This window comes from Mastacembelus armatus, chromosome 18 (genome assembly GCF_900324485.2).
Source record: "Mastacembelus armatus chromosome 18, fMasArm1.2, whole genome shotgun sequence".
Classification (NCBI taxonomy): domain Eukaryota; kingdom Metazoa; phylum Chordata; class Actinopteri; order Synbranchiformes; family Mastacembelidae; genus Mastacembelus; species Mastacembelus armatus.
The window spans coordinates 16,360,527-16,386,386 of record NC_046650.1 but is presented as its reverse complement, the minus strand read 5'-3'; the positions used below and the strand labels follow the sequence as shown (position 1 = coordinate 16,386,386).

The 25,860-nt window shown below is 43.5% G+C and overlaps 1 protein-coding gene across 2 annotated transcripts; it reads left to right on the top strand.

The window, feature by feature from the left end:
* The first annotated feature begins 1,070 nt into the window (after positions 1-1,070).
* LOC113139298 (F-box/WD repeat-containing protein 7-like) lies at positions 1,071-22,944 on the top strand. 2 transcript variants are annotated; one of them, XM_026322404.1, is made up of 14 exons: positions 1,071-1,310; positions 1,840-2,314; positions 12,512-12,594; positions 12,820-12,955; positions 14,098-14,232; positions 14,358-14,481; positions 15,692-15,828; positions 15,940-16,053; positions 18,951-19,132; positions 19,497-19,722; positions 19,910-19,976; positions 20,120-20,263; positions 20,861-21,010; positions 21,281-22,944. In XM_026322404.1, the coding sequence occupies exons 2-14, from the start codon at positions 1,841-1,843 to the stop codon at positions 21,412-21,414; spliced, it is 2,106 nt and encodes a 701-aa protein (XP_026178189.1). In that variant the 5' UTR covers positions 1,071-1,310; position 1,840; the 3' UTR covers positions 21,415-22,944. The 2 variants fall into 2 exon arrangements, with proteins under 2 accessions (XP_026178189.1, XP_026178197.1); XM_026322412.1 differs by lacking the exons at positions 1,071-1,310; positions 1,840-2,314 and adding an exon at positions 10,460-10,708.
* Positions 22,945-25,860: the final 2,916 nt, after the last annotated feature.

Sequence of the window (25,860 nt, the reverse complement as noted above, 5' to 3'; positions counted from 1 at the left end):
AATTCTTTGTATATTTGGCCTGAATGAAAAATAAATCAGACTATTATAATTGTAAAAAAATGAATAACTGGGAATCATGTAGTTAGATTATACGAGGAGGCGCTAAAAGTGTCTCTGATTCAAACCAGCAGTGTCTGACTCACTGGGAAAAGTCTGCAGTGCCAAGTTTGTTCATATGCAAACATTTGTATGTTTATGTATATATGTAGTTAATATTTGATATATAATCTGTCTAGTACTTAATAAACTGTTATCCCTCCAACAAACTGTCCTGTGCTTCACTGGCCTGATTTGAACCAATTGAGTGAAGTGATATGTAATTTCTGGATTAGTCCATCCAGCTGGAGAATCCCCGTGAAAACAGTTTAATATTCCTGATCCTGTGCTAATATCAACTCACATCCAATTATATGTTTGCTTATCCTATCCACAGTATCAGCATAGCTGTGGGAATACCAATAATAATTCATCTGCATACAGTTTGTGTCAGGAGAAAATGTATAAATATGATAGTGGTCATTTTGCATCATTTCATTCTATGGCCAGAAAGAAAAAAATCAAAGTATGATTCATGTCACACACATTTTCCTCCTAATTTGACGTAACAGTCTGGTTTTATTTTAACTATGTTCTGTAACACACAGGAGCTGTCAGATCATCTGATTAATTAAACAGGTAAAAACAAGAAAAGTGCTGGTGCAGGATTTTCCACAATCTGGCAACTCAAAAGTTCCCATGACTGATCTACAGTAGATTTTAGTGATGGTACAGTTTAAGTTATTTTAATCAGTAAATATTATTTACGTGAGATATCTGTGATTTATTGACATTTGTACATTTTATTTATTTATCTCTTGTTGTTTTTGAGCCGTTCCTCTGATACAATACGACCTCCAAAATGTTATCACATTATGTTCACACACTAATATAAAAAATATTTATCAATCAATAGCTCATCGATTCACTCATTAACGATACGCGCCAAAATCTCGGAGAAAAAAAAAAAAACGTTTGGCGGAAAAATGACGGGGCGGCGCGTAAACACGGTGACGTCACTAACTCGCGCCAAACAAAGCTCCATGTGCAGGAAGATAAAAAACGAAGCGAAGAAAGTTGAATTTCTGTTAGTTTGTGGTGAAAACGCAGTAAAAAGACAAACCTGGAGGGAAAAGGTGAAGTGTGAAGCCGCTCGGAGCAGAAACGTGGAGGCTGCGGTGAGAAAAATAAAGCGGAAGACGCGAAAAGAAAGAAGAGAGAAATCCCGGCGTTTAAAATTTAAAGTGCCGAGGGGAGAAATTGTGTTTTTAAAGGTCAGTCTGGTTTATTTTACCACTTCTGTCTTTGGTTTACCCACATTAAAGGATGTTTGCTGCGTATTTTAGAAACATGTTGGTTTAAGTTACAGAAATACCACTAACTTACTGCTACTAGTATATCATATACTATCATATACTATAGCATAGTACAGTACAGTACGATCACATACAATATCAGTGTATACTAGTAATATTTTACCAATGAAACTGAGATTTGTACAAATACTGCACTGATCAAAACAGACCAACAGTTTAGTCCCAGACACATGAAAACTACGAGCCACTATGGTCAATAGTCAATAGTCAAAAATAAAAAAACACTCATTCATTTTTAGTTCAATACAGTTTAAGTTATGTTTAGTTGATGTTTTCTTTCTTTAAGCTTCTTCATTTAGAGCATTTGCTGCTTTCTGGGTTTTTCTTTCATTGTAGTCCTTGTCATTTGAGGAGATTACAATAAGCTTTTCTCACCTGGACCCTTACCAGAACAGTAATTATGGTCAGTTCTTTTTTGTCTGCTCAGGATGCTGCTGTGTGAAGAGGAGGAGATGCATGAAGGTCGTCATGAGAGGAGAGAGGAGGAAGAGGAGGGAGAGGAGGACACAACAGTAACGTCTAAAGCCATGAGGAGAGAAGAAGAAGCAAAAGCACGAAGAAGGCTGATTGGTGGAGACACGGTGATCTCCACCTCCCCTCCTTTACTCTCCCGCTCTCTCCGCCGAGGAGGAAGCGAAGATGACGGGGAGGAAGATGAGGTCAGGGTCGCCATAGTGACCTCTGAAGACGAGTCCTGTCCATCTGAGCCTTTTGGCACCGCCCACCTCGAAATGACCAATCACATCACAGGGACAGAGGACGGAGGAGGTGGACAGGAGGAGGAGAGAAGGATGGAGGAAGCTCAGGAGGAGGAGGAGGAAGAGGAGGAAGAAACCTGTGGTGAGCGTGAGGAGGAAGAGGATGCAGAGGTGATGTCAGCATCGCTCCACCTGCAGAGCCAGGTAAGACTCTTCCCTGCTTCCTGTGTGTTTATACAGAGGGAAACGTCATCACTCAGCAGTATATTAGTGTTTCTTTGGCTCCTTACTGTCTTTGGTTTTGGTGTGTTTGTTTTGTATATTTTTAAACATATTGTTTACTTCAGAGTCTGTGAATGAGCCAGAATATTTCATTCTACAGAATAAAAACTTCTACTTTTCCTTCTTTTACAAATATTTTGGTATTGATCCTTAACGTGATCTCGACTATTATTTAATGTAGTAACAATATAGAATAGTACTCTGATGGTATTGTTGTTAAATTAGTCTTCATTTTTTGTTGTTGTTATTTTTGGAGTGCGTGAATGTGCCTGCAGGTGGCGACACTCGCACACAAACACACACCTGTGTTGGTAACGCGTTTGATGTGGCGTTCAGGTACCAGCTCATGATATCACTCTGTGGCGTTCAGGTCCCAGCTGACAGCATCACTGTCTGTCTATGTGGCGTTCAGGGACGATGCTAACAGCATCAGAGTCTGTGTGTGGTGTTCAGGTGCCGGTGTGTCTCCTGTTTTGTTGTCTTTATAAACAAGCTGAACAGCAGCTGCTGTTTGTGGGCGGTTCAGCGTGTGTGGGAAAATACTACAGCACCGTAGATACAATGAGGCATTTACTGTCTTCCCCCAGTTATTAAGTTAGTTAAAACATCTATTCCAATATAAATGTATGGTCTTAATTAAACAGACATTTATGCTGTAATATAATCTATATTTGAATAATCAGACTCGGAATCATCTTTACTGTCCAAGTTTGTTAAACACACAAGGAATTTGACTCTGGCACCTTGGCCCTCAATGTGTTTTGTAATCAACAATATATACATATAGAAATGAATAAGTATAGAACAGAAATCACAGCTGAATAATCACAGTGTCACATTAGCTGACACGTCTATTAAAGGCAGCCTGTGGTGGAAAGAGACATTTTAGGAAATGTCAGGATGTGTCATTAACAAATTCACCTCTGAAAGGTAAATTTTACTGGTTATTTCACTTCTAAACTGTGAAAATTATATATATATATATAAATACTGTGACTGCTTTCACTCACACACTGTGTGCAAGAATGTGCAGCAGTGAGCATTCCTCAGATTCCTCTCACAGCTCGAGGCCCAGGAGGATCATGGTATATGAAGTCTACTCAACCCACTCACACACCTGCACATGTTCCAGTAGTGGAAGAAGTACTCAGGTCCTTTACTGCAGTAACAGTAGAAATACCACAGTGTAAAAATCCTCTGTTCCAAGGAAAAGTCCTGCATTCCACTTCCAATTTGAAGTACTTTATATATCGCTGGGTAACTGACGTGAACTACCTTATATACTTCTAATTTGAAGTACTTATATACCGCTGGGTAGGTGACGTTAACTACCTTATATACTTCTAATTTGAAGTACTTTATATACCGCTGGGTAGCTGACGTTAACTACCTTATATACTTCTAATTTGAAGTACTTTATATACCGCTGGGTAGCTGACGTTAACTAACTTATATACTTCTAATTTGAAGTACTTTATATACCGCTGGGTAACTGACGTTAACTACCTTATATACTTCTAATTTGAAGTACTTTATATACCGCTGGGTAGCTGACGTTAACTACCTTATATACTTCAAATTTGAAGTACTTTATATACCGCTGGGTAGCTGACGTTAACTACCTTATATACTTCAAATTTGAAGTACTTTATATACCGCTGGGTAGCTGACGTTAACTACCTTATATACTTCTAATTTGAAGTACTTTATATACCGCTGGGTAGCTGACGTTAACTACCTTATATACTTCTAATTTGAAGTACTTTATATACCGCTGGGTAGCTGACGTTAACTACCTTATATACTTCTAATTTGAAGTACTTTATATACCGCTGGGTAGCTGACGTTAACTACCTTATATACTTCTAATTTGAAGTACTTTATATACCGCTGGGTAGCTGACGTTAACTACCTTATATACTTCTAATTTGAAGTACTTCATATACCGCTGGGTAGCTGACGTTAACTACCTTATATACTTCTAATTTGAAGTACTTTATATACCGCTGGGTATCTTGGGAATTTCCCACCAGGGATCAATAAAGTTTGATGATCAGACTGTATTTTGTACAAGGTTTGACTCTGACATGTAGTGAAGCCCAAGGATCACAGTACTACTTCTGAGTATGTGTATGAGGACCAGTTTATACCATGATAGGGTTCAGGGTAGATCATCACAAATGTATAAGTTCAAAACTGCGTGTGGGGGAAAAAACTAGGGCACCAATCTGTAATCTCATCGCATGTTTTTTTCAAGATTACTACACAAATCAGAGATTATACACACACACACACACACTTAGAGGAATTATATTAATACAGTTTAATGCTCATCTGTTGGCTCTCAGGGTCAGATGACTGGTGCGAACAGAAGCACATCAGAGCTGCTCTGGCATGTCTGGTATGTGAACCCACACATTTCATATCAGTGTCTCCTGCAGTGTCCTAAACCATGACTTTTGTTTGTACTTCTCTGAGTTTCCGTGGGGGAAGGATGGACCTGAACGTGTCGTGGTTCATTTGCTCGTGTCCGGAGTTCATGTGCTTTGGTCTCAGACTCACTTTATTTATTACACTCTGAAAAACATCACGCATGAGTTTAGTGGACTCAACTAATCTGTTCTCAGTATCCTCTTTAGTCGGCCTCACGCTGGCTGAGAAGCACTTAGTCAAAAAAATAAGAGATGCTAACAGACGCAAACAACCTGGTTCGTGGTGGCCAGAAAGATTTTTGACCTGGCCTGGACGGGCCTCCCATTGTTGGTGAGGAAAAACCATGTGAGCCAGGTCAGCGGTGTGGTTCCCTGCTGTGTTTTTAGTAGTTTTTGGACAACAATGGAGGTCTACGGCACAGACCGATAAACTAAACTAGGTCATGGATGGGATTTGGACTCAGTAACACACACACTGAATTACCGGCAGCATCTTTTAACAGTCTCTTGTTTTTGACTGTCTCTTGCTCATACACACCTTAACACACCCTGTGTGAGCGCAGGAGGTCACATTCCAGCTCCGGGCAGCGCTCCAGCCGGGTTAGCTCCACCAGGCGATCCCGCAGAGTCAGCGGTCAACACACACCCACACTTATACACACACGCATTCCTCGAGCTGCGGCAGCATTCCTGGAGGCTTCTGCTCGTCAGCAGGACGGGGGTTTGAACCTACGACCTTCCGGTTACGCTGCAGTGTCTTCGTAGCAAGTTCAATCTGGTTCTCAGATGTAATTAATTTCTTTTACAGTGTAACTCTTGCACTGACGGAGGCTTTAAACTGAGCCAGTATCTGTTCTGTGAACCTCTGAGGTCATGGAGCTGATGTCCAGGCTTTACTGAGCTTCTATGAGATGAAGGAAATTCAGAGATTTTGACGAGTCTCAGCTCACCTCAGCGTTCCTACTGTTCAGTACAAATACAAACATTAAAAAAGGTCTCAGAATACAGGACGTGAGGACGTATTGAGGCTCAGACCAGGTTTTGGGGTTCAGTATGAACCAGGTTTAGGTTCAGGTTGGGGTAAGAGGATGTCTGAGCGTCAGACGTGAAGAACAGGTGCCCCGTCCTCCTGTGTCTCCTCTCACACTCTGTGTTTTACAGTTTGTAAGGCGACACTTCAATGCTGCCAGTTTTCCCGCACTCCCCCTCTGTTTGTCTTTCTCTGAGCTTTGTCCTCATCCTGTTGACATATTAACAGGAACTGGATCATCTGAAAGTTCAGTGGCAAATACTCAAGCAAAATTCTTCAAGCATCCAAGTTTCAGCCCAGAAAAATTCTGCACGTCCGCCCACTGTCATTTCTTGAATTGATCGTTTTGCTGCAAAGGAAATGAGGAGACTTATTACACTGATCCTGAAGTGCATCGCTTTGCTTTTTATTTTTATTTGCAACGGTGGTGATAAAACAGGATGTAGCCGCTCAGTCCTAACCCACCAGATGCCCCTAACTCTTTGTGTGCTTTACCTCTTTGTCGAAGACTAATATTTTAGGAGACTGTTAGGTGTTTTTCAGGCCTGAGTAGTGTCTGCAGGTAGGTCACACAAACAGGATTGTTGTTGACCTGCTGGTGTGTCTGTTGACCTTTATGTAAAAGTGACTCAGGTGCCTATTCAGATGTGACTCAACACAAGTAGGTATTTAGGTCTTATTTCCTTCCCTTTGTTTCGTCCTCTCCTCTGCCCTGATTTCTACCACAGTTCGATCTTTTCCTCCCCTGAGGCCGATTGCAGCTTAGACACACATACACAGCTCCTCGTTAAAATATACATGAGCACTAAGTCCCTCACATCCCTGCAAACCTCCCTGCATTCATTATTGACGAACACACTCCACCCTGCAGCCGGACTGATTATTTGCTTTATAAAGCACCTGTTGTTTGCTGCATTGCACCTGTGTGATGTTTCCCACTGGAAACAAGCGGTCAGGTCCTGGTGGCCTGTGTCGGCTCCGATGCTGCTCTCAGAGTCGACTCTGGCCTGTTCTCCACCGTGTTCTGTGACATGTCTTTGTGAAACAGCTGCATTTAGGCGACGTGAGTCTCAGTTGAGATTCTGAGCTTTCCAGTTTCCTGCTGGGCGTGATAATCAGTCCGTCTGAAGAGGCATTAGAGCCGTGACTTTCTGAGCTTCTCTGGTGTATCATCATGTGTGATGACATCCACATACAGTAGAATCCCAGTTCTGGTTTATTTTTATTTCAATATACTTTGTGGAGCTCTGGGTTTTGCTAAACTTTGCTTTTATTCCTCTGTGTCATAAAATATATGAAAATGTGGAGGAAAAAAGATTTTTACTGGCTGAAAATCATCTTATCATGAGTCCTTTAGGAGACTCCAGGTGCCATATTGGCTTTCCCGTCTTTCACGTTGTAGTTTGTGATATAAAGCAGTTTACACCCCCACGGTGTCATTCAGCTGGGACTCTACAACCACAGGCCGTTATGTAAACAGTGATTTTCTTCTAGCTGGGCCAAAATTTTATACTTTTGCAAAATTCAGAGACGTGGTGCCGTGTTTCTGTTTCACCTTGAGTGTTTCTGACATGTTTATAAGAAACTATCATGGGTTTCCTTTCTGGCAAAGCCTTGTTTATTCACATAGGCAGCGTAGTTCAGGAGCTGCAGCTGTTTTAACTTGGGTTTGTCATTCTGGCCACTTTTCCTTGAAGATGAGGGTGGACAGGAAAAAGGTTCCAAGAAACTTAAGAGGCTAAGTGAATGTTTTTGTGCTGGCTTTGAAGCGGGTGACCTCTGACCCCAGAGGTTCTTGCGATTGTTTGTATGTAATGTACTATTGATGCTGAAAATGAACTCTAGCTGTAACTGACCGAGAGAGTCAGAGAGTCCGTGCAGAGGAGAGATGAAACATCAGCTGCTGAAAATCAATCTTTCACACATTCCTCCGATCTGGTCTCATTCTTTTTATTGATTGCTCACACACTCGTAGGCTGATCCGGCTCACTAACTCACACACACACACACACACACACACACACACACACAGGCCACATCTGCCTCTGTCTTTGAAGTGGTTTCTTCTGTTTCCAGTGTCTGAGGATAACACGTTCCCGTGCATACACACTGAGAAACTGACCCTCTGACACACACACACACACACACACACACACACACACAAAGTCCACAAAGACTGTGGGAAAGAGTCAGCTGTTTTAATGCATAACACACACACACGAGTTTCGGGTTTTACAAGGCCATCAGAGGGAGAGACTCGGTGGGTCCGCATACCAGCGAGAGACAGAGGGCGAGTTTGAAAAGACTAACAGGACAGAAAGAAAACCACATGAAAAAAGAAATGGAGATTATCAGTGCAGGAAAAAGTACTTTAAATATTTTTACTGCAGTAACAGTAGAAACACCACAGTGTAAAAATCCTCTGTTCCAAGTAAAAGTCCAAAAGTATCATCATCCAAATGTACTTGAAGTATCTAAAGTAAACGTAGTTATTGTGCACACTTCACATTCATGTATATATCAGATAAATGTAGTGCAGTAAAAAGTACAAGATTTGGCTTTTAAATGTAGTAAAGTCCAAGTATTAAGTACCACAACATGGAAATACTCAAAGTAGGTAAAGACCAAATACATTAGAATTGTACTTGAACAAATGTATTTTTAATTTTTAAGCATTTGTACACTGTTGTATTTGTACTTTTACCTCAGTAAAAAGATCTGAGTACTTCTTCCACCTCTGGTGATAAATGCTGATACTTTGGCAAGAAGCATTTAAGGCTTGAGAAATAAAGACTACCATAAGCACAGAGAGGATAAATGTCAGATGTGTGTGCCGGTGAATCGGATTTGTCTTTGGACTGGGATGCCTTAAACCTTCAGGTGGTTCTAATATTCAGTCGTTTCAGCCCCCACTTTCTATACATCACAGAATAAAACATTAGAACCACCTGTCAGCATGAAGCAGTCCAACAGCAACACAGTCTGAGTCTTTCCTGTGAGACTCACAACAGGAACACTACGAGATCCGCACAGTTACAGTGTGAGCAGGACCTAATATAATCTAATGAAAGGGTCCTGCAGCAGGTCCTGAGTTCATGTTGCAGCTTCCCTCATGCACACTTCTGAGCATACGAATTAAAACGCGATGTAAAGAAAGAAAACTAGCTGGAGATAAGAGAGAACAGGAGGAGGATCTGAACAGGTGAGAGAGGTGGAGGTGTTTCATCTCCTCAGGCTGTGGATGAAGGCTTGACCTTCCAGATGACCTCTTAACACTGTAATGGTCCTCTGGGGGTTTCAGTGTGGAGACCTTTCAGGTCAATTGGCTGTGAGAAAGCTCTGCCCTCCAACATCCCCCCACTGGGTGTTGGCGTGAGCTTGTATTTGTGAAAATTCCTGTTTGTGTGCGTTCCAGTAAAGCTTCTTGTTTGTCCACCTTTGGGTTTTATATTTGCATTTTTAGTCTTTTAACCATGGGATCCTTTGGTCCTAACAGTGCTGCTTAACGTGGGTTGTGGTCTGCGCTGGGGTTTCACTTATTGTTTTGAATCCTCAGGTCTCCTGATTCTGTTTATCTGATTTGGTTCAGACTTTTGGCAGATTCTGTGCAGCAGTGACCAGAGGTGGAGCCTCCGTATCAGGTCGTCAGTCATCTGAGATACATCTGTTTTCATTACCTCAAAAACCAAATTCAAGATGCATTTGATATGTAGCTGGAAATAAACTTTGGATCATGTCTCATTTATTAAGATGGAGGGGGCAAGGTTTTATGACCTTTACTGCAACCAGCCCCCAGGGGGCAATTGACTTATGATGGTTTCACTTCTGGGACCCGTCACGTCGGCCATCTTTGTTTACAGTCGATAGCTCGAGACACACCTATCAAACATCGAGAACTTGCAACAACGAAGGTCTGACTGTTGTGTCTCTGGACCTCGCCTTCATTTGGACCAAAAAGTGTACCTGAACACACCACACACCTGACAGCCAACCAACACGTACCTTCTGTGCCCGTGAGAGGAAATACCTGTCCATACCAGCAGGGGGCGGTAGTCTTTGTTGATCATTTAAAAAAGTGGAAGGTCTATACTGCAGATGTTCAACTTTTTGCTGCAGAGGACTCCTCCATGGCTCCATGTTAACCCTGCTTGTTGCTGTTTCTTTGTCCCACTCTCTCTGTGCTAAACAACGCCACCTCTTGGCTCTGGCAGCCACTGGTTCCCTCTTTGAGCTGCAGAGACTCCTCCATGGCTGCTGTGGGAAACCACTACTGGGTTCTTCTGACCTTGGCCAGGTGGCAGGTGGGGCTCATTGACGGAGCGGACTTTGCCAACAAAGAGTAGAGAAGCTGGAATAACAACAGGACGGCTGTAGGTAGCAGAGAGTCCTGGGGGGGTAGTATAGCTGAGGGACACCAGGGCCTGGATCTGGGTACCTGCAGGGACCAGACCTTAGGGAGCACCTGAGCTTTTAAAAATACCTTCGCGTTATCGGGCCGATCCAGAACGTCCTACGTCAGGAGGGTCGACGACACAGACACGCCCCCTCCGCGCGGCTCCACCCCCTCCCTCTGGTGTTCCTGAGGTCGCGCGAGCTTCAGTCAGAGTCCTGAAGCAGCAGCAGCAGCAGCGCGAGCGCAACACGGGCTGAGTCCGCTCTGATCAAACTGATCGATTTCTGTTCACCGACCGACCGGATGGACTGTTGACGTCGCCGTGTCGCATTCTGGGATATTCCATATGTTTTATATGGATCTTGGGATTTGATCGTGGTAGATTCTGTCTGTAGTTGAGGTCCCCCCTAACGGGCGCAGCCATGGGTTTCTACGGCACCCTGAAGCTGATCTTCTACAAGGTGAGTATTGATTACAGGACCGGGAGGGGGGGTGGATCGATCGGCTGACATTGGCGGTGTTGTGTTGTTGCGGGGTGTCGTGCGGGAATCGGACATCACCGGGATGACGAGGCGTTTCTCTGACAGCGGATCGCCTCGTGCGTGTGTCGCCGTGCGTGTAAATGTGTGTGCGGTGTGTCGGGACACTGCGGAACCGGCAGAGGGAGACTACCGGGGTCCTCCATAAACCTCAGCCTCCGTTAACCTGCTCAGTCGGTGAAAAAGACGTAAATCCAGGCAGAACATCAGTTTTTCGTCTTTTCAGCTTCACAACACAAGTTAAACCAAAGAAACGGACGTTTTTAGCTTCTCTACGCTGAAAAACACGCACAGCTGCTGTAAATGAGACTTTTCTTATTCCTCAGGACTTCAGAGCACAGGGATAATAAAGAAAGGTCACTGTAAAGTTATTGTTTAGTACATTAGTGGAAGGTTAAAGGGCTGGAACCTGGTTCAAGTTGATAGTTTGTGTTTCTTATTCTGGTTTTTAACAATAAGCACGTTTTGCTCCTCTTTACCAAGAGTTTGGTGTTTGGCTTAATAAAACCCGCACGGGCACAACATCTGTTATTAAAGGCCTGTCTGATATGGGCAGGAGAGTCCGAAAATGAAAAGCAGATTATGAGTTCAGGTCAGAGTTGGGAGCTTTGTGTTGTGATGTTGTGGACAGCACTGTCAGATGGTTCAGGGTTCAGTTCCTCAACACACTTACTGGGGATTTTCTAGGTTTTTGGCTATTTCCCCCAAGCAACAATGGATGTGGCGTACTCGGCATAAAGATACCGGGAGGACGAAGGACACACATGGTGTCCTCTACATCTCCTGCCTCCAGTGTGTGTCTGTTTGTGTGTATTTTTGTGCGTTTGTGTGCTGCGGCCTGTTAGTGCGTGCTGCTCTATTTTAGCCCAGTGCTGCACCGGCGACATTCTTCTGATTTTCTGCATTCCTGCATTCATTCACTGAGAGGGAAGAGAGAGATACAAGGCCGGTGCAGACCCCTGGGTCGCTGCGTTCACGGTCCTTTTAACAGTGTAGGAGTTTTCTGTGTCTTTGTTGTCACACAGTTTATCTGCATCTATTGATTAACGTGGGCCCTGCAACAGCTGCTGGTTCTTTTTGACCACAGCAGAAACCAGCGAACGTTTGTAGGAACTTTTCTCGCTCTCCTTCCACAGGCCAAACTAAGACATCATGTGTTTCACAGCCGGATACGTTTGGGAAAGAAAAGAGTCGGTTCATTAACCCACAGAATAACTGGTGATTCATCTCAGCAGCAATAGTGAAAATGTCAATTTGTCTCTGATGCCAAACTTTCGTAGCTTTTCTTTGTTGTCACATAACATCTAAGGACCATCAGTAAAAATCCTGTGTAGAAACAGGAAACGCTCATCAGCAGCTGAAGCAATAAACCACCTGATGTGTATGAGTGTTGTTATTTTAACTGAACCAATCAACAACGACAGACTGATTCTACTCATCAGCTGAGACTGATACAGACGCCCGAGAGATGTGGCCAATGATTGGGAGGTCTGGAACCATCCTCGGTTTCAGCCGCCAGAAAACATTTCTGGTTGTGTTGTGCTATAAACAATTAAACTCGCTAACAGCTATGCATCGGTTTTAGCAAACACATGGACCGTGATGGAAAGATTCCCAGAAAACAAGGGAGAGTTAGTTAATAGAAGCCAGTTTAAATGCTCCATGTGTTTAGTCATAAAGCTTCATGAAAGACTGATTCTTTATCTTTTGTCTTTCGACCACCAGATGAAGAGGAAGTTGGATCACGGCCCCGACAGCCGACCGTTCCCTTCAGGGAAGAAGCACTGCAAAGGCAACGGATACCTCAGGTACCACATACTTTCTACAAAGGTCTTTCTGAAGCGTTTCACAGAAAATCCAACAGAACCTGCAAACTGTAACCAGAGTGACATTTTACCATGATTGTTTGGGAAAGTTGATTTTAACGGGCGTTAATTTCCAGCTACAGCGAACAAAGGGAAACATTCAGCTGGCCAGATGAAATCGCTCATTATTGCCATTAGTGTCTTCTCACTGTGTCTCTCTCACTGCAGTCCTTCCAGTTTGGTGCAGGCCACACCCACCACGTTCGGCGACCTGCGACTGGCCAATGGGCACTCGGCTCAGCGGCGGCGGGTCACCTCGGGTCCACCCCCTTCTGGACTGCAGGACTGGCTTCACATCTTCCAGGTCAGCTCACACACATCTAATGATTAAAAGAACGTTTGGTCCATAATTACCAGTTTGGTTCTTAATTGGAGTGAAGTGTACCATCAATAAAGCGTCAGTCTAACTCTGTAGTTTACCTACTTGAAGCTCCACACAGGCCTACCTTAGAACAAATAACATTTAAATTACGAAGCTAATTGGTTCTAACAGTGCTGCTCTTGTTATTTGCATGTGTTCTGTGTGAATCATCGGCCTGTGAGGATTTTGGCGTTACCTGCAGCTTTAACCTCAGCCTTCAATTTTAAATCTTTATTGTCCCACAAGGACAATTTTTAACTTTTGCAGCTTAAAACATGAAACAAAACACAATAAAAATACACATTGAAAGTGGTGGTGCTGTGTGAGAAACGCACAGAATAGAAGGACAGAAAATAATAACGATGAAAAACCTAGAAATGCTGTCAGGTCTGCATTAGCGTTATAAGCCGTTATTGCACATGTGAATGCGAAAGCCAGCTGATAAAATTTCTGGATGTGCTGTATCTTTGGTGAAGTGTGTTTGTGAGAGTAAACACAGAGCAGTAGAGGCGGCTGCCTCCGAGCTCTTCTTATGTAAGTAATAAAAAAAAACCTACACAGAAACACATTCACATACATTCCAATGAGAAACATGAATCGCTCTGATGTAGCTTTGGGGAAGAGGCTGAAATGATTGCACAGACATGGAAACACTAGAAAACACTTAAAAACCAAGACTGAAAACTTCCACATGTACACACACAACACTGAGACATAAGCACAAACTGAAACACTCGTCCTACTCCTGTCATTTTTACTGCATGTATGTCTCTAGTAAGTAAACAGAAGAGAAACCCCTCAGTTCAAACAGAAACCAAACTAAACAGAAAAGGTCATTTATAAAGGAAACATAAAAAAGCAATTGAAAGTAAACGGAAAAAGCACAAACAGAAACGCTCAAAGGTTTTAAAGGTCCAGAGGAAGTACTTAAAACCAAATACTGATCAGAAAAAGCAATAATTAAAAATAAAGAGACCCACAAATTATATAAACTACTAAGTGTGCTTAGACTGAACTAGAAAACTTAAGTTTCTCCGTCAAGTCCTCTGGACTCAGTCTCTTCATCCCCACCTTCTCCGCTGCAGACGTGGAGCGGTCCTGAGAGGCTGTTGGCTCTGGACGAGCTGATTGACAGGTGTGAGACCAGTCAGGTGAAGCACATGATGCAGGTGATCGAGCCCCAGTTCCAGAGAGACTTCATATCCTTGCTGCCCAAAGAGGTACGGACACACGAAACAGGCACTGTCCTGCTTTTAAAAGTATGTCACAGACTGTGGATTTAGAGTGAGGGCGTGAGTCGCACAGCAGTGTTTTAAAAAGTCTGTGATTGTTTGTGGGTTTTCAGCTGGCTCTCTACGTGCTGACCTTCCTGACTCCCAGAGACCTGCTGCAGGCTGCTCAGACCTGCAGGTACTGGAGGATCCTGGCTGAAGACAACCTGCTGTGGAGGGAGAAATGCCGTGAAGAAGGTAAACACAAACACACTAAGGTTTACAGTGTCGTTACTCAAACGGGGAAACTTGCTGGGGACTATTTCGAGCAGCGGATGAATCCATGTTTGATCTCTACTGAATGTCTGTGGCAGCAGGACAGTGTATGTCAGGGGTAGCCAAGACTGGGCCTTTAGAGAGCCCCTACCCTACTTATTGCTGATTACCTGGATCAGGTGTGTTAGCCAATCAGAAGCTGGACGGGCAGGGATAGTTGGAAACCTAGCAGTGCAGGGGCTTTTGAGGACCAGGGTTGGCTACCCCTGGTGTATGTGGATGCAGAATAAAGTTCAGTGTTTGTGTGTAAAGGCCCATGAATGCAGTAGTATGTGTTTTTTGTGTGTTTTTAATAGTTTAATTTGACAATAATGGGACATTTAGTGAGCTAGTTAATAGATGACTTCATTGCTAGTGTTGATCTTTTTGTGGGATTTGTCAGATATCTGCTATAAACTCCAGCTCCATCTTGTTAATCGCAAAAAGCTGGATTGTTTTCGCTTCTCTTCTCTTCTCTGTCGTTTGGCTTTGCTCTGGCATGTTCTGATGAATCTTCTCCACTGGAATTAAAGCAGCTCTGTATTTTCTGCACTGACTGTGGGAGTTTATTATGTGCTACCTGAGCAGAGAGACTGTAGTTGTGTTTTCACAGGGGAAACATGAAAACCTGAACACAAATAGAGACAGGAGCTTACTGGATGTGTGGTGCTTTCTAACCGGAGTGTAACATGCAAATACAGCTACATCCAGCCACTCACTCCACCTTCATTCAGCGCAATGCAGTGCCTGTGTGTGTGTGTGTGTGTATGTGTGTGTGTTTCTCTCTGGGCTTTCTTCCAGTCAGCCGAGATTCACTGCCAGCACTCAGCAGCCATACCAATGAGGCTACCTCACGTTAGCGCCATGCCACAGCCATACTAATGAAGCCTGCCTTAACCACAGCTCACCAGCTTCATAAATAATGCTCCTCTGTGTCTGTGCTACACAAATCCACAGCAGAGGGAGTAATGCTGGCATTTGCTAGAACATAGTGAGAACATAAATGCAGCTAATTTGCACAAGCAGAATGATGAAACTAGTCACAGCAGTAGATCCAAACTTCTGCTAGCTCACAGTGCAGTCGTAACAAGTGTAGCTGACAGTAGCTTAGAGCCTGCAGTCCTGTGTTTCTTAATTTGTCTCTTCTCTCCAGGGATATCAGAGTGCATATCATCTCGTCGCAGGAAGTGTGTGCAGCCAGGTGTGGCGGTCAGTCCGTGGAAATCGGCCTACATTAGACAACACTGCATCGAAAGCAACTGGAGGAAGGGGGACACGCGGGAACCCATGGTACAGCATAACACTCACACTCTCAGCCACGTAGGCGCCGGCCCAGCCGACCGGTATTTGACATGTAAACATGGACTGGGTGTCAGTAAATCGTTATGTCTCCGTCTGTAGGTGCTGAAAGGTCACGATGATCACGTGATCACATGTCTCCAGTTTAGCGGCGACCTGATTGTCAGCGGCTCAGACGACAACACGCTGAAAGTCTGGTCAGCTGTCACCGGCAAGGTGGGACATTGTGTGTGTTTGTGTATCAGCAGAGACAGACATATTGATTATGTAAATTATGAGGTCCTGTGTGTGTGTGTGTGTGTGTGTGTGTGTGTGTTAGACTAGAATAGTGAAAAAGAAAATTGCTATTACTCATGTTGTGAGGATTCAATTTCCCTTTGAGGGCAGAAAAAATCAAGTCTGTGACTGTAACTTGATCTAAAGGCATCACTCAATTATTCTGATAGACAGTTCGTTGTTCTAGCCATTTTTTAAAGCAAAGAAAAAACGTTTGCTGGGTCTCAGATGTCAGGAGGTGATGCTTTTCTTTGTCACATGTCTTCTAGGTTTAATCTGTGTAACGAGCTCTCACTGTTCACTGACATTTAATAGACAAATTAGTAGTTTGGTGCCGTCCTAGTTTCAGGTGAGGCTGGTGTGTGGTGAACTTCAGAGTTGTTCTGCTTCATATTAAACCTTAATTACAATAGAACAAAAGACAATTGAGGCTTTAATGTAGGGCAGCTTGCCCTAGTAGGAACTTGTGAATCATGTGTGTCTGAATAGAAACGAATCCAGCGGAAAGGAGTCGAGCAGAGGCAGGCGGACCAGTTGTGTTAGTCAGGGTGTGTCGTTGAGATGCTGTTTAAACACAGTGTGCAGCAGTTTTCTTTGAATCCACGGCCTGTGTTCCTTTGTCTAAACACTGTGACTTTATCGTTTGCTTCTCACACAAATACGTTCTGGGAGTCACAATCCACTTCACCCTGGAACATTTATGTGCAGAAGATTGTACTTTTACCTTCTTATCACAGAACAAGGTATTTACTAAACCAGTTTTTCCAAACAGTCTCCTGGACTGATCTTTGAACCAGGAGCGTTTCTGTCCAAGCTGCAGGTTGTGATTTTAGTTGAAGTACTAATAATCGTAGGTCCTTCTCTTCATTAGCACCTTGTGTGGTGTTTAAAACCAGTGATGGGTTTCTTTTTACTAAAAAGGACCCTGTAGGCAGTTTATGATTTGAGCTCATCACAGAAACCAGGAGATTCATGTCTCTTCAAGCTGTGGAAGTGCTTCAGCCGTGAGTCACCAAGTATTGTCTGTTAGAAAAATGAATGGGACTTTTCTTCTCAAAGCAGGGCTGTCGGAAACCACTCCCCCCCAATTTGCACCTCTATTGTTAACAAAATAAACTGTATGAAGAATTGACCTTTACCTTAAGCCATGGCATGTAGTGTAATAATCAACTGCTTTTTTGCCTAAAGAAACACTTGCATGGATTTCTTTACCTGGTTTCGGTAAAGCATTCTTAAACCGGACACACCTGCTCTGTCCTCCGTCTAGACCTGCCTGTAAGTGTGTACATTGAGTCGTCATGTTCCCTGCAGAAAGAAAAACACACACACCCACATCTGTAGCCTGCAGGGAGCATGTCTTCTCTGGCTGTGTGGGCAAATATTTGCTCAGTATCACTGTTGTGAGGATATGCTGTCCAGTCCTCACACCTTCACAGGCCTGTTTGAGGGCTAGTGGAAAATGATGGTGATTTTGCGTTTGTGTTGTTGAGCACGAATCCCATCCAGAGACTAAGAGAGACGGTGAATGTGGTGTGCCATAGACCTCTGTTGTGGCCTTATTTTGAAGACCTTGTTCTTAGGGTTCAGGTTAGCGTTGTGGGAAGGTGTTTAGTTCTGATGGTTGAGCGTTAGACGAATGTGTGTGTCCTCACAAATACAGAAGGACAAGCAGTGTCTCGTCTCTGCGTGAAATTCAGAGGAGGTGAATTGAGATGGTGTTTATTAGCAGGGCAGGATCACTTCACCGCTCTCCCGCTATGCACGAGCTGCAGATGATCCTGCAGCACCAGGATACCTGCAGTATCTGCCTCTGCAACAATTGCCAGGGTAAAGTTTTCCTCCGTTGCCACGACAACCACTATCACAACACCTTCAAGGTGAAACCGCAATCCCGGTCCCCCCCCCCAATGTGTGTCCTTCAAGGGCAAGTGTGAAAGTGGGACAGATATTGACACACACACGCACATATTTTTTCTGCACAAACACAGAAACACAGATGAAGAAAATTCAAAGCAGCGTTTTAGTTTAAATCCCCGTGTTCAGCCTTCTCAAGCTGCATTTACAGTGTAATGAATGTTCATGACGCACAGCAGGTATCAGGACATTATGTTTATTAATGTACAGTGTTTGTAATCTGTCTCTTATGAAGACACTTTATGTCATCACAGGTGTGTTTATGATGCAGTTAGATTAATAACCACTAAAACTCCATCATATTGTGTTAGAAATATGAAGCGATTGATTTAACTGGCAGTAAATTTGGGTTTTTGTGAAATTGACTCTTGGGGCATTAGACAGAAATTGGAAACCATAAGTGAATTAGATCATTTTTATTAAACAGTTTTTAATATTAGCAAGAGTTATTTTGATTATATTAGTTTTTCATTTATTTTATTTATTTCTAAAGCTTACATTTAAATACTTGGTGGTGTTACTTCTATCTAGATGAGTTTACTCTCTGTCTGTTTGCATAGAGTAAGGGATGTTTGGGGTGAGGGGGAAATATCAGGTTATGCTGCTTGTGTTCTACTTTAAGTTCTTCATGTTAGCATGTTAGCATTAGCTTTGTCACTTGGCTTGGTTAGCCAGACCTGGGAGTTACTGTGTATTAAAGTTTAGCTGCCGCCTTGTGTGTGAGAACTGGTGTGTTTGGTGCAAGCTGTTTTAATGAACTGTGAAACTCCATTTACATTAGCGCTAAGCTAAGTCTGAACATCTGGTGCAGCTGGATCCTGGTCCCACTGTGGTCCAGGGTTCGGTCTCACAGAGTAAAGCTGTACTTGAACATTAAACAAATACCAGTCCATTTAAAACCTTGTTGTAAATTTCTCTTTCAGTGTCTGCGCACGCTGACGGGTCACACCGGCGGGGTGTGGTGCAGTCAGATGGCGGTCGCCACGGTGATCAGCGGCTCCACCGACCGAACGCTGCGGGTGTGGGACGCCGAGAGCGGAGAGTGTGTCCACACGCTGTACGGACACACATCCACGGTCCGCTGCATGCATCTCCATGGCAACCGGTAACATTCTTTCACACACACACACACACACACACACACACACAGCTAGGGAACACTAAACATTCCGCACATCTCCACGGCGACTAGAACAGCTTACACACACAGATTTATGTACTCAAGTCCACACAGGCCCACTGCCTGTCTCCATGGTAACCTGCAAACGTTAATATACAGTAATTTATTTATTGTACATTCATTAATAAATACACAAAGCCACCAGCAATAGATAGAAACACACACACACACAAAATAAAACTACGTTAAATCTACACGTGGACTCACACATGCACTTTATGAGCACATACAGACGCACAGTTGTGAGGACCTGATTGGCTGACGCTGTGTCTGTGTCTCTTTGTGTCAGGGTGGTGTCAGGCTCTCGGGACACCACGCTGCGTGTGTGGGACGTGTCGACGGGCCGCTGCGAGCATGTGCTGACGGGCCACGTAGCGGCGGTGCGCTGCGTTCAGTACGACGGGCGCCGCGTGGTGTCGGGTGGCTACGACTACATGGTGAAGGTGTGGGACCCCGAGACGGAAGTGTGTCTGCACACACTGCAGGGACACACCAACAGAGTGTACTCACTACAGGTAAACACACACACACCAATAGGGTTTATACATTAGGTACACAAGACTAGAGCTAATCTACCAGTCCTGCAGTAAATCCTGCTTTATATCCTCCTCAACACTGCTCTGCCTTGACATTTACTCACCTCCAAACATGAAATATCTGAATAATATTAATGCAGATTTTAACCTTTATTCTCCTCTGCAGTTTGATGGTGCGTTTGTGGTGAGCGGTTCCTTAGACACTTCAATCAGAGTCTGGGATGCAGAGACAGGTATAGACACTGATCATTTTTTACTTAGTTTAAACATGTAAATGAAGTTCTGGAGGCTGTGGTTTGTTGTGTGGGTGAATTGTTTCTAGTCTGTAAGTCAGGATTAAAGGATTTCTAATAAACTCTGCACGTGCCCCGTTCAGGTGGATGTGTCCACACGTTGACGGGCCACCAATCACTGACCAGCGGCATGGAGCTGCGTGACAACATCCTGGTGTCCGGGAACGCCGACTCCACGGTCCGAGTCTGGGACATCCGGACAGGACAGTGTCTCCACACCCTGCAAGGTGAGCTGGAGAAAACAGAAACAGCCCCTAAGAGTACATGCCAGAGAAAACAACTTCAGTCCTGGATGTCTGGAAGAGCTCAGCGTGATTGGTCATGTGACGTTCTCCACCTGCAGCTGAGATTTAGGTTTATCTGTGAACACAATTTGAGATTAAGGACAGTAGAGAAGGACTGTTAATTAGAAACAATGAGAGCAGCATGAAGGTGAGAGGCTGTGTGTGTGTGTGTGTGTGTGTGTGTGTGTGTGTGTGTGTGTGTGTGTGTGTGTGTGTGTGTGTGTGTGTGTGTGTGTGTGTGTGTGTGTGTGTTTTGACTCAGCACTAAAACCCGTATGGCTGCAGCCCTCTGGGACAGAGAGGCAAAGGAAACAAGGAACAAAGAGCAGAGTGTTAGATTGACCTCCATATTGTGCTCATGGGGTCACTGTCACACTTTCTGACACCATCTATATAAGTATGTGCACGTGTGTGTTGGTTTTATTTGTCCTGTTTGAGGGAGTTTTTAGAGAAACAGAGAGGAGACAAGGAAACACAGGAGTGATGGAGTAAATTAGATGATGATGATGATGATGATGATGGTGGTGATGGTGGTTTCAGGCCCTAACAAGCACCAGTCGGCAGTGACGTGCCTGCAGTTCTGCAGAGGCCTGGTCCTGTCCAGCTCTGATGATGGGACGGTCAAACTGTGGGACCTGAAGACTGGGGCCTGGCTGAGGGACGTGGTGGCGCTGCAGAGCCGGGGATCAGGTCAGTGCAGCACACTTGTGTTACACCTGTGGATCCTTAGACCAGGCTGCCACATCTGGCTCGTCAGATGTGTCTCTGCTGCAGAGTCAGAAAGAAAAGCCATCAACCAAATTCATTTCACAGGATTTACAGTTCACTTTGAATTTCATGCGTATTAATCCAAGGTTTGTAAGAGTGAAGTGGTTTTGTTTATTATGAAAATCTTGAAAATTTCTGCTTCTCACCTGTTATCACCTGATGCCTGAGCCAATCACGTCTCTTTTTCGACAGGTGGTGTGGTGTGGCGAATCAGAGCCTCCGACACTCGACTGGTCTGCGCCGCTGGCAGCAGGAACGGGACTGAGGAAACCAAACTGCTGGTGTTGGATTTTGACCTGGACGACAAGAAGAAAGAGACGGACTGAGGGAAGAAGATCTAGTTTTAACCAAAGTTCCAACCTCTCACAGGTATGAATGTTAAAACGTTGTAGACAACGTATCTGCTACAAGCTGGAAACCCGATGTGGCTGATGTTGACAAAAATGTATAAAACAGGACGAAATAAATCAGCTGGAAAACTGACAACGTCAGCTTGGCAGGAGCTCTGGTGACAAGTGAATGTTTGATGTGGACGTAAAACTGTGAGTGTCCAACAGACGGATTATATCTTGACCAAACGGACTCGGAGAGGAAGTTCAGACAGATTTTAAGAGATGAATTTACGGACAGAGATAACGTGAGGACCACGATGGTTGAATGTAACCAGTGGAGACTTTTATTGCTGCTGAACCAATGAGGACGTCACTGTTTAAACCAACCAATCCAAATGCACCAAATGTTACTGGCTTGAGACACATGGGACGGAGACAGGAGGTGTTGCTTTGATTTTAAATGGATGTTCAGTCAGTATTTCTTTGTACCAGTGGACATTTTCACCTGTTTCAGTTATTGCTAAGTGTTTCAGGCCTGCAGTACTGTGACACGTGTAGACTTTGGAAAACAAACAGCAGGAGCTGCAGCCTCCATTGGGCCGTGTGAGGACTAACCTAGAGACCTGTGTGAATTAACTAGAGCCCGCTCCTCACATCTGCAAGAGTCAACACATCAGAGTCAAACTCTGAATTCAAACTCAAAGTCTTGTTTTTTTTTTTTTAAGGCAGAGGAGGATTCATGTAATTCTCCAAGCTGTGCATCACTGCTATAAAACCTTCCAGGTTTACTGCACCATGAATCACTGCGGACGTGCACGTTTCAGTGATTCATGGTGCAAATGTGAACAGAGAGGTAAACAATTTTTATGGTGGTGGCCAGGCTGCAACTGAAGATTGCTCTTAGTATTGATCAACCTGCTCGATATTTTCTCAATTATTTTATCAATACGTGTCAGACTCAACTGAACAGTCACAAACACACAAATATTCAGTTTACAACCAGATACAACAAAGAAAAGCAGCAAATTATCACTTAAGAAAGTTTAACCAGCAAATGTTTGGAATTTAACATATTTTTTTTGTAAATTGTCCAATTGCTTTTTTTCAGCTCTGCTTAGCACAAAGGATGACTATTTCAGTCATTTCAAATTTTATTTTCTTTGGTTGTAAAAATCCAAATAATCCTCCACATTTTTTTTAGCTTCTGAAATGTAAAAGGGATAAATAATTTAAAACTACTCCTGTTACCAGATATTAAAATGATAAGCTGTTGTTGCCAGGCAACACCTCCAGCCAATAAGCAGACACCTGGATGATATTTCCCCCGGCAACAGGTGGTATTTTAGGCGGGAAACTTGACCTTTGCAGGCGCGAGGCTCTGGCAGACGATGTAATCATGTAAAATAGTGTAAATACAGAGAGAATGTACATATTCAGCTTTTTATAAGAATGAACCAGAAAATATTGTCACTATGGAATGAAAACAGGATGAATATGGATTAATAAAGATGAGTTTTATAAAGCGCTGAGTGTTGAGTCGCCCATTTCTCCCACACACAGATTATTAAATTACAAATTATGTAATCTGAAAACTGAACTTGAAGCGTTTTATTAAAGTTTTTCCCGTCTTTCTAACGTAGCTTCAGCCGTGCTAGGAGCTCTGAGAGGTTAGATCTCAATGCTAATGTGACCGTGTTAGAATAAAATAAGCTGTTTACTCTTGAGTTATGACGCCAATTATTGAAGATTAATTGAAGAAAAGTGGGAAGTGCTTTGTTTGATGGTAAGGAATTAAGGAAGTAATTTGCTGCTGATTATACAGTATGAAGAAGAGATACTGTGTCCAATTAGTGCAGTTCCTGTTGAATAATTATTGATACATATGTGTGTGTGACCTTGGGGATGTTTTCTGTGTCCTGCAGCTCAGATGAACATGACAAGCATCAAAGTCGACGTGTAAAATAATTTTTCCTTCTGTAAATTCACTGGTTTTAAATGTTTGTCAGTAAAACCCTGTTTTTCCTCCAGTATAGTCCCACAGTTCCTTGCAGCAAACCTCGTAGGAAATCAACAGCCGAAAAATTAAATCTTCACATGCAAACGGCAGAACTGGTGCATCGGTGCAAATGTAAATCAGAGTGAAGCTTCCTCAGAAAATACAAGTTAAAAAGGAAAAATAAACTGCGGTCTCACACACAACCTGTGCGCATCCGCCCTGATGGGCCCAGATACCGGTTGTCATGGTAACGATGTTGGAGGCAGCACGACCGAATGTCAGTGGCGATGACGGCTTTTAACGAAAACCTCCAAAATGTGTCGGTAACAGGAAGAGCAGGACTTTGTGCATGACGTGTTTCATTGCACTTAAACATTTTGATTGATTTGATCTTTCAGCATCGTCTCATTTTCTTCTTTGCTGATGCTGCAGGGTTTGTGGACTGACTCACTAGTGGAGTGAACACTTCATTCAATGGCAGCCAAAACTTAGAGCATTAAAATGAAGCTTTTTAAAACCAGATTGAGACAAAACTCCAACTTCCCACACACGTTCTGCCTCGCAGCGGAGGACGTGGGAGCTGGAGGGAGAACGGGGCAGATGACACCGAAAACAAATCTGGCTTTAGCATCGTGAGCGAGAAGAAAACGGAAACGTGCGGGAGGCGCTTTAATGTCTCTCTGAGTTTCATTGATAAAATGAATAACGTAAAGAAGAGTTCAGATACAGCTGCTTCTTCTTAGCATGGAGCACATCTGGATCGTTTTCTTCCTGATTGCTGCAGCCACATGAAAGTGATTTTACGGCTTTTCTTGCGTTTATGGGGTCAAGGCAGTAAAAGGTGAAAAATGTGAAAGTGTGGGTAGTTTGTTTGTGTGGCAGCCTGCACCAAGGACAGCTGCAAGATCTGAACAAACAGTGAACAAAACAAGAAGCTGCTGAGATTCTGGCTGAATTAACACAAACCAAAGAAGGACACAGAGGAAACAGCACAGGAGAGGAAAGGAACAAATGGTGGGGACAGGAAAAGGGGAAAAGAGGAGAGGAGACAAAAACAAAGACAAAGGAAAGAAAAGAAAGAAAGGAACAAATCAACAAAAGGAAAGAAACCCCTCACTCTGCACAGAAACCTGTGTTGTGTATTGTAGGTGACAGCTTCACCCAACACACCTTTATTCTCCTGACGATACCTGTGTGTGTGTGTGCCAGCAGCTGATAAACACCTCATCTATTATTACCCATGAGGCTTTGCAGTTTGTTGACAGCACAATAGTAAGTCTCCACAGAGTCGGCTGGATCATTTCAGTAAAAACACACAGGTGGGACATCTCGTAGTAAAATCTTTTTATACTGTCCCTGAAAAAATATCCTCAATGTTTTCAAACCTCATGTTACAGACTCGACCTGCGGCCACAGACAACAGTGTCGTATGTGTTGATGTTTTTGTGGCGTAGTGGTGATATTTTTTTAAAGTGATTGAAGAGTGAGAACATTTGGACCTCAGGACACTGGAAAGTGGATATTTCTGGAAGGTTTTGGTAAATTCTTCATTAAAAATAGTTTTAAAGAGTGATGGTGTCCAGTCAGAGGTTAGACTGCAGCAGAGTCTGAACTGTGTGTGTGTGTGTGTGTGCGTGTGTGTGTGTGTGTGAGCTATTAATGTAATTGCTCTGAGCAGCAAAACAGCATCAGGCTGGTTTCATCTCACTAAGAGCACACAGGCCTCTCGCTTTAGACGTACAGGGAGTGAACAGAATAACAGGAACGCCTTGCGACATATTGTGCTGATGTTCATGTTATTTTGTCCACTGTGTCTGTGTGTGTGTGCGTTTTCATGGCTTAAACCGGGGAAGGAGATGAAACAGCTTCTCTGTTTGCTGACAACACAAACACACAGTGCTGCAGGCCGAACATACGTAATCAATCACCCTCTGTGAGGACTAGAAAACTATAGTTACACATATGGCAAATAAGCAGCAAAACGTGTGTGTGTGTGTGCGTGCGTGTGTGTGTGCGGATGATTAAAATGCCAAATAAAGTCATGAAAAAGCACTCGGCCTGAGTGGCAGACAGTAAAACACCACATCAAAAGAGCAGGCTGGGATTCATTACTGCTGCAGAGGAAGAACAAACAGACAGTTTGTATTTCTGTATTTCTACATGTCTGCCTGTGTGTGTGTGTGTGTGTGTGTGTGAGCATGTAATGGACATTTTAGCTGAAGGTTCAGGTTAAAATGTGAACCTGGACCTTCTATTGAGCCCAAATCTGATCTGAAATGAAAAATCAGCTAACGAGAAACAGAAGCTAAACTGATTAATTAGAATTTTAGATTAATTTGTGGGCGAACTAAACGTTCAGCTAATCCAGATTTAATCTGTTCACAATGTGAGACACTCAAAGATCAATGTAATTCTAAAGAAAGCAACACTTCTCACTTCCTCCA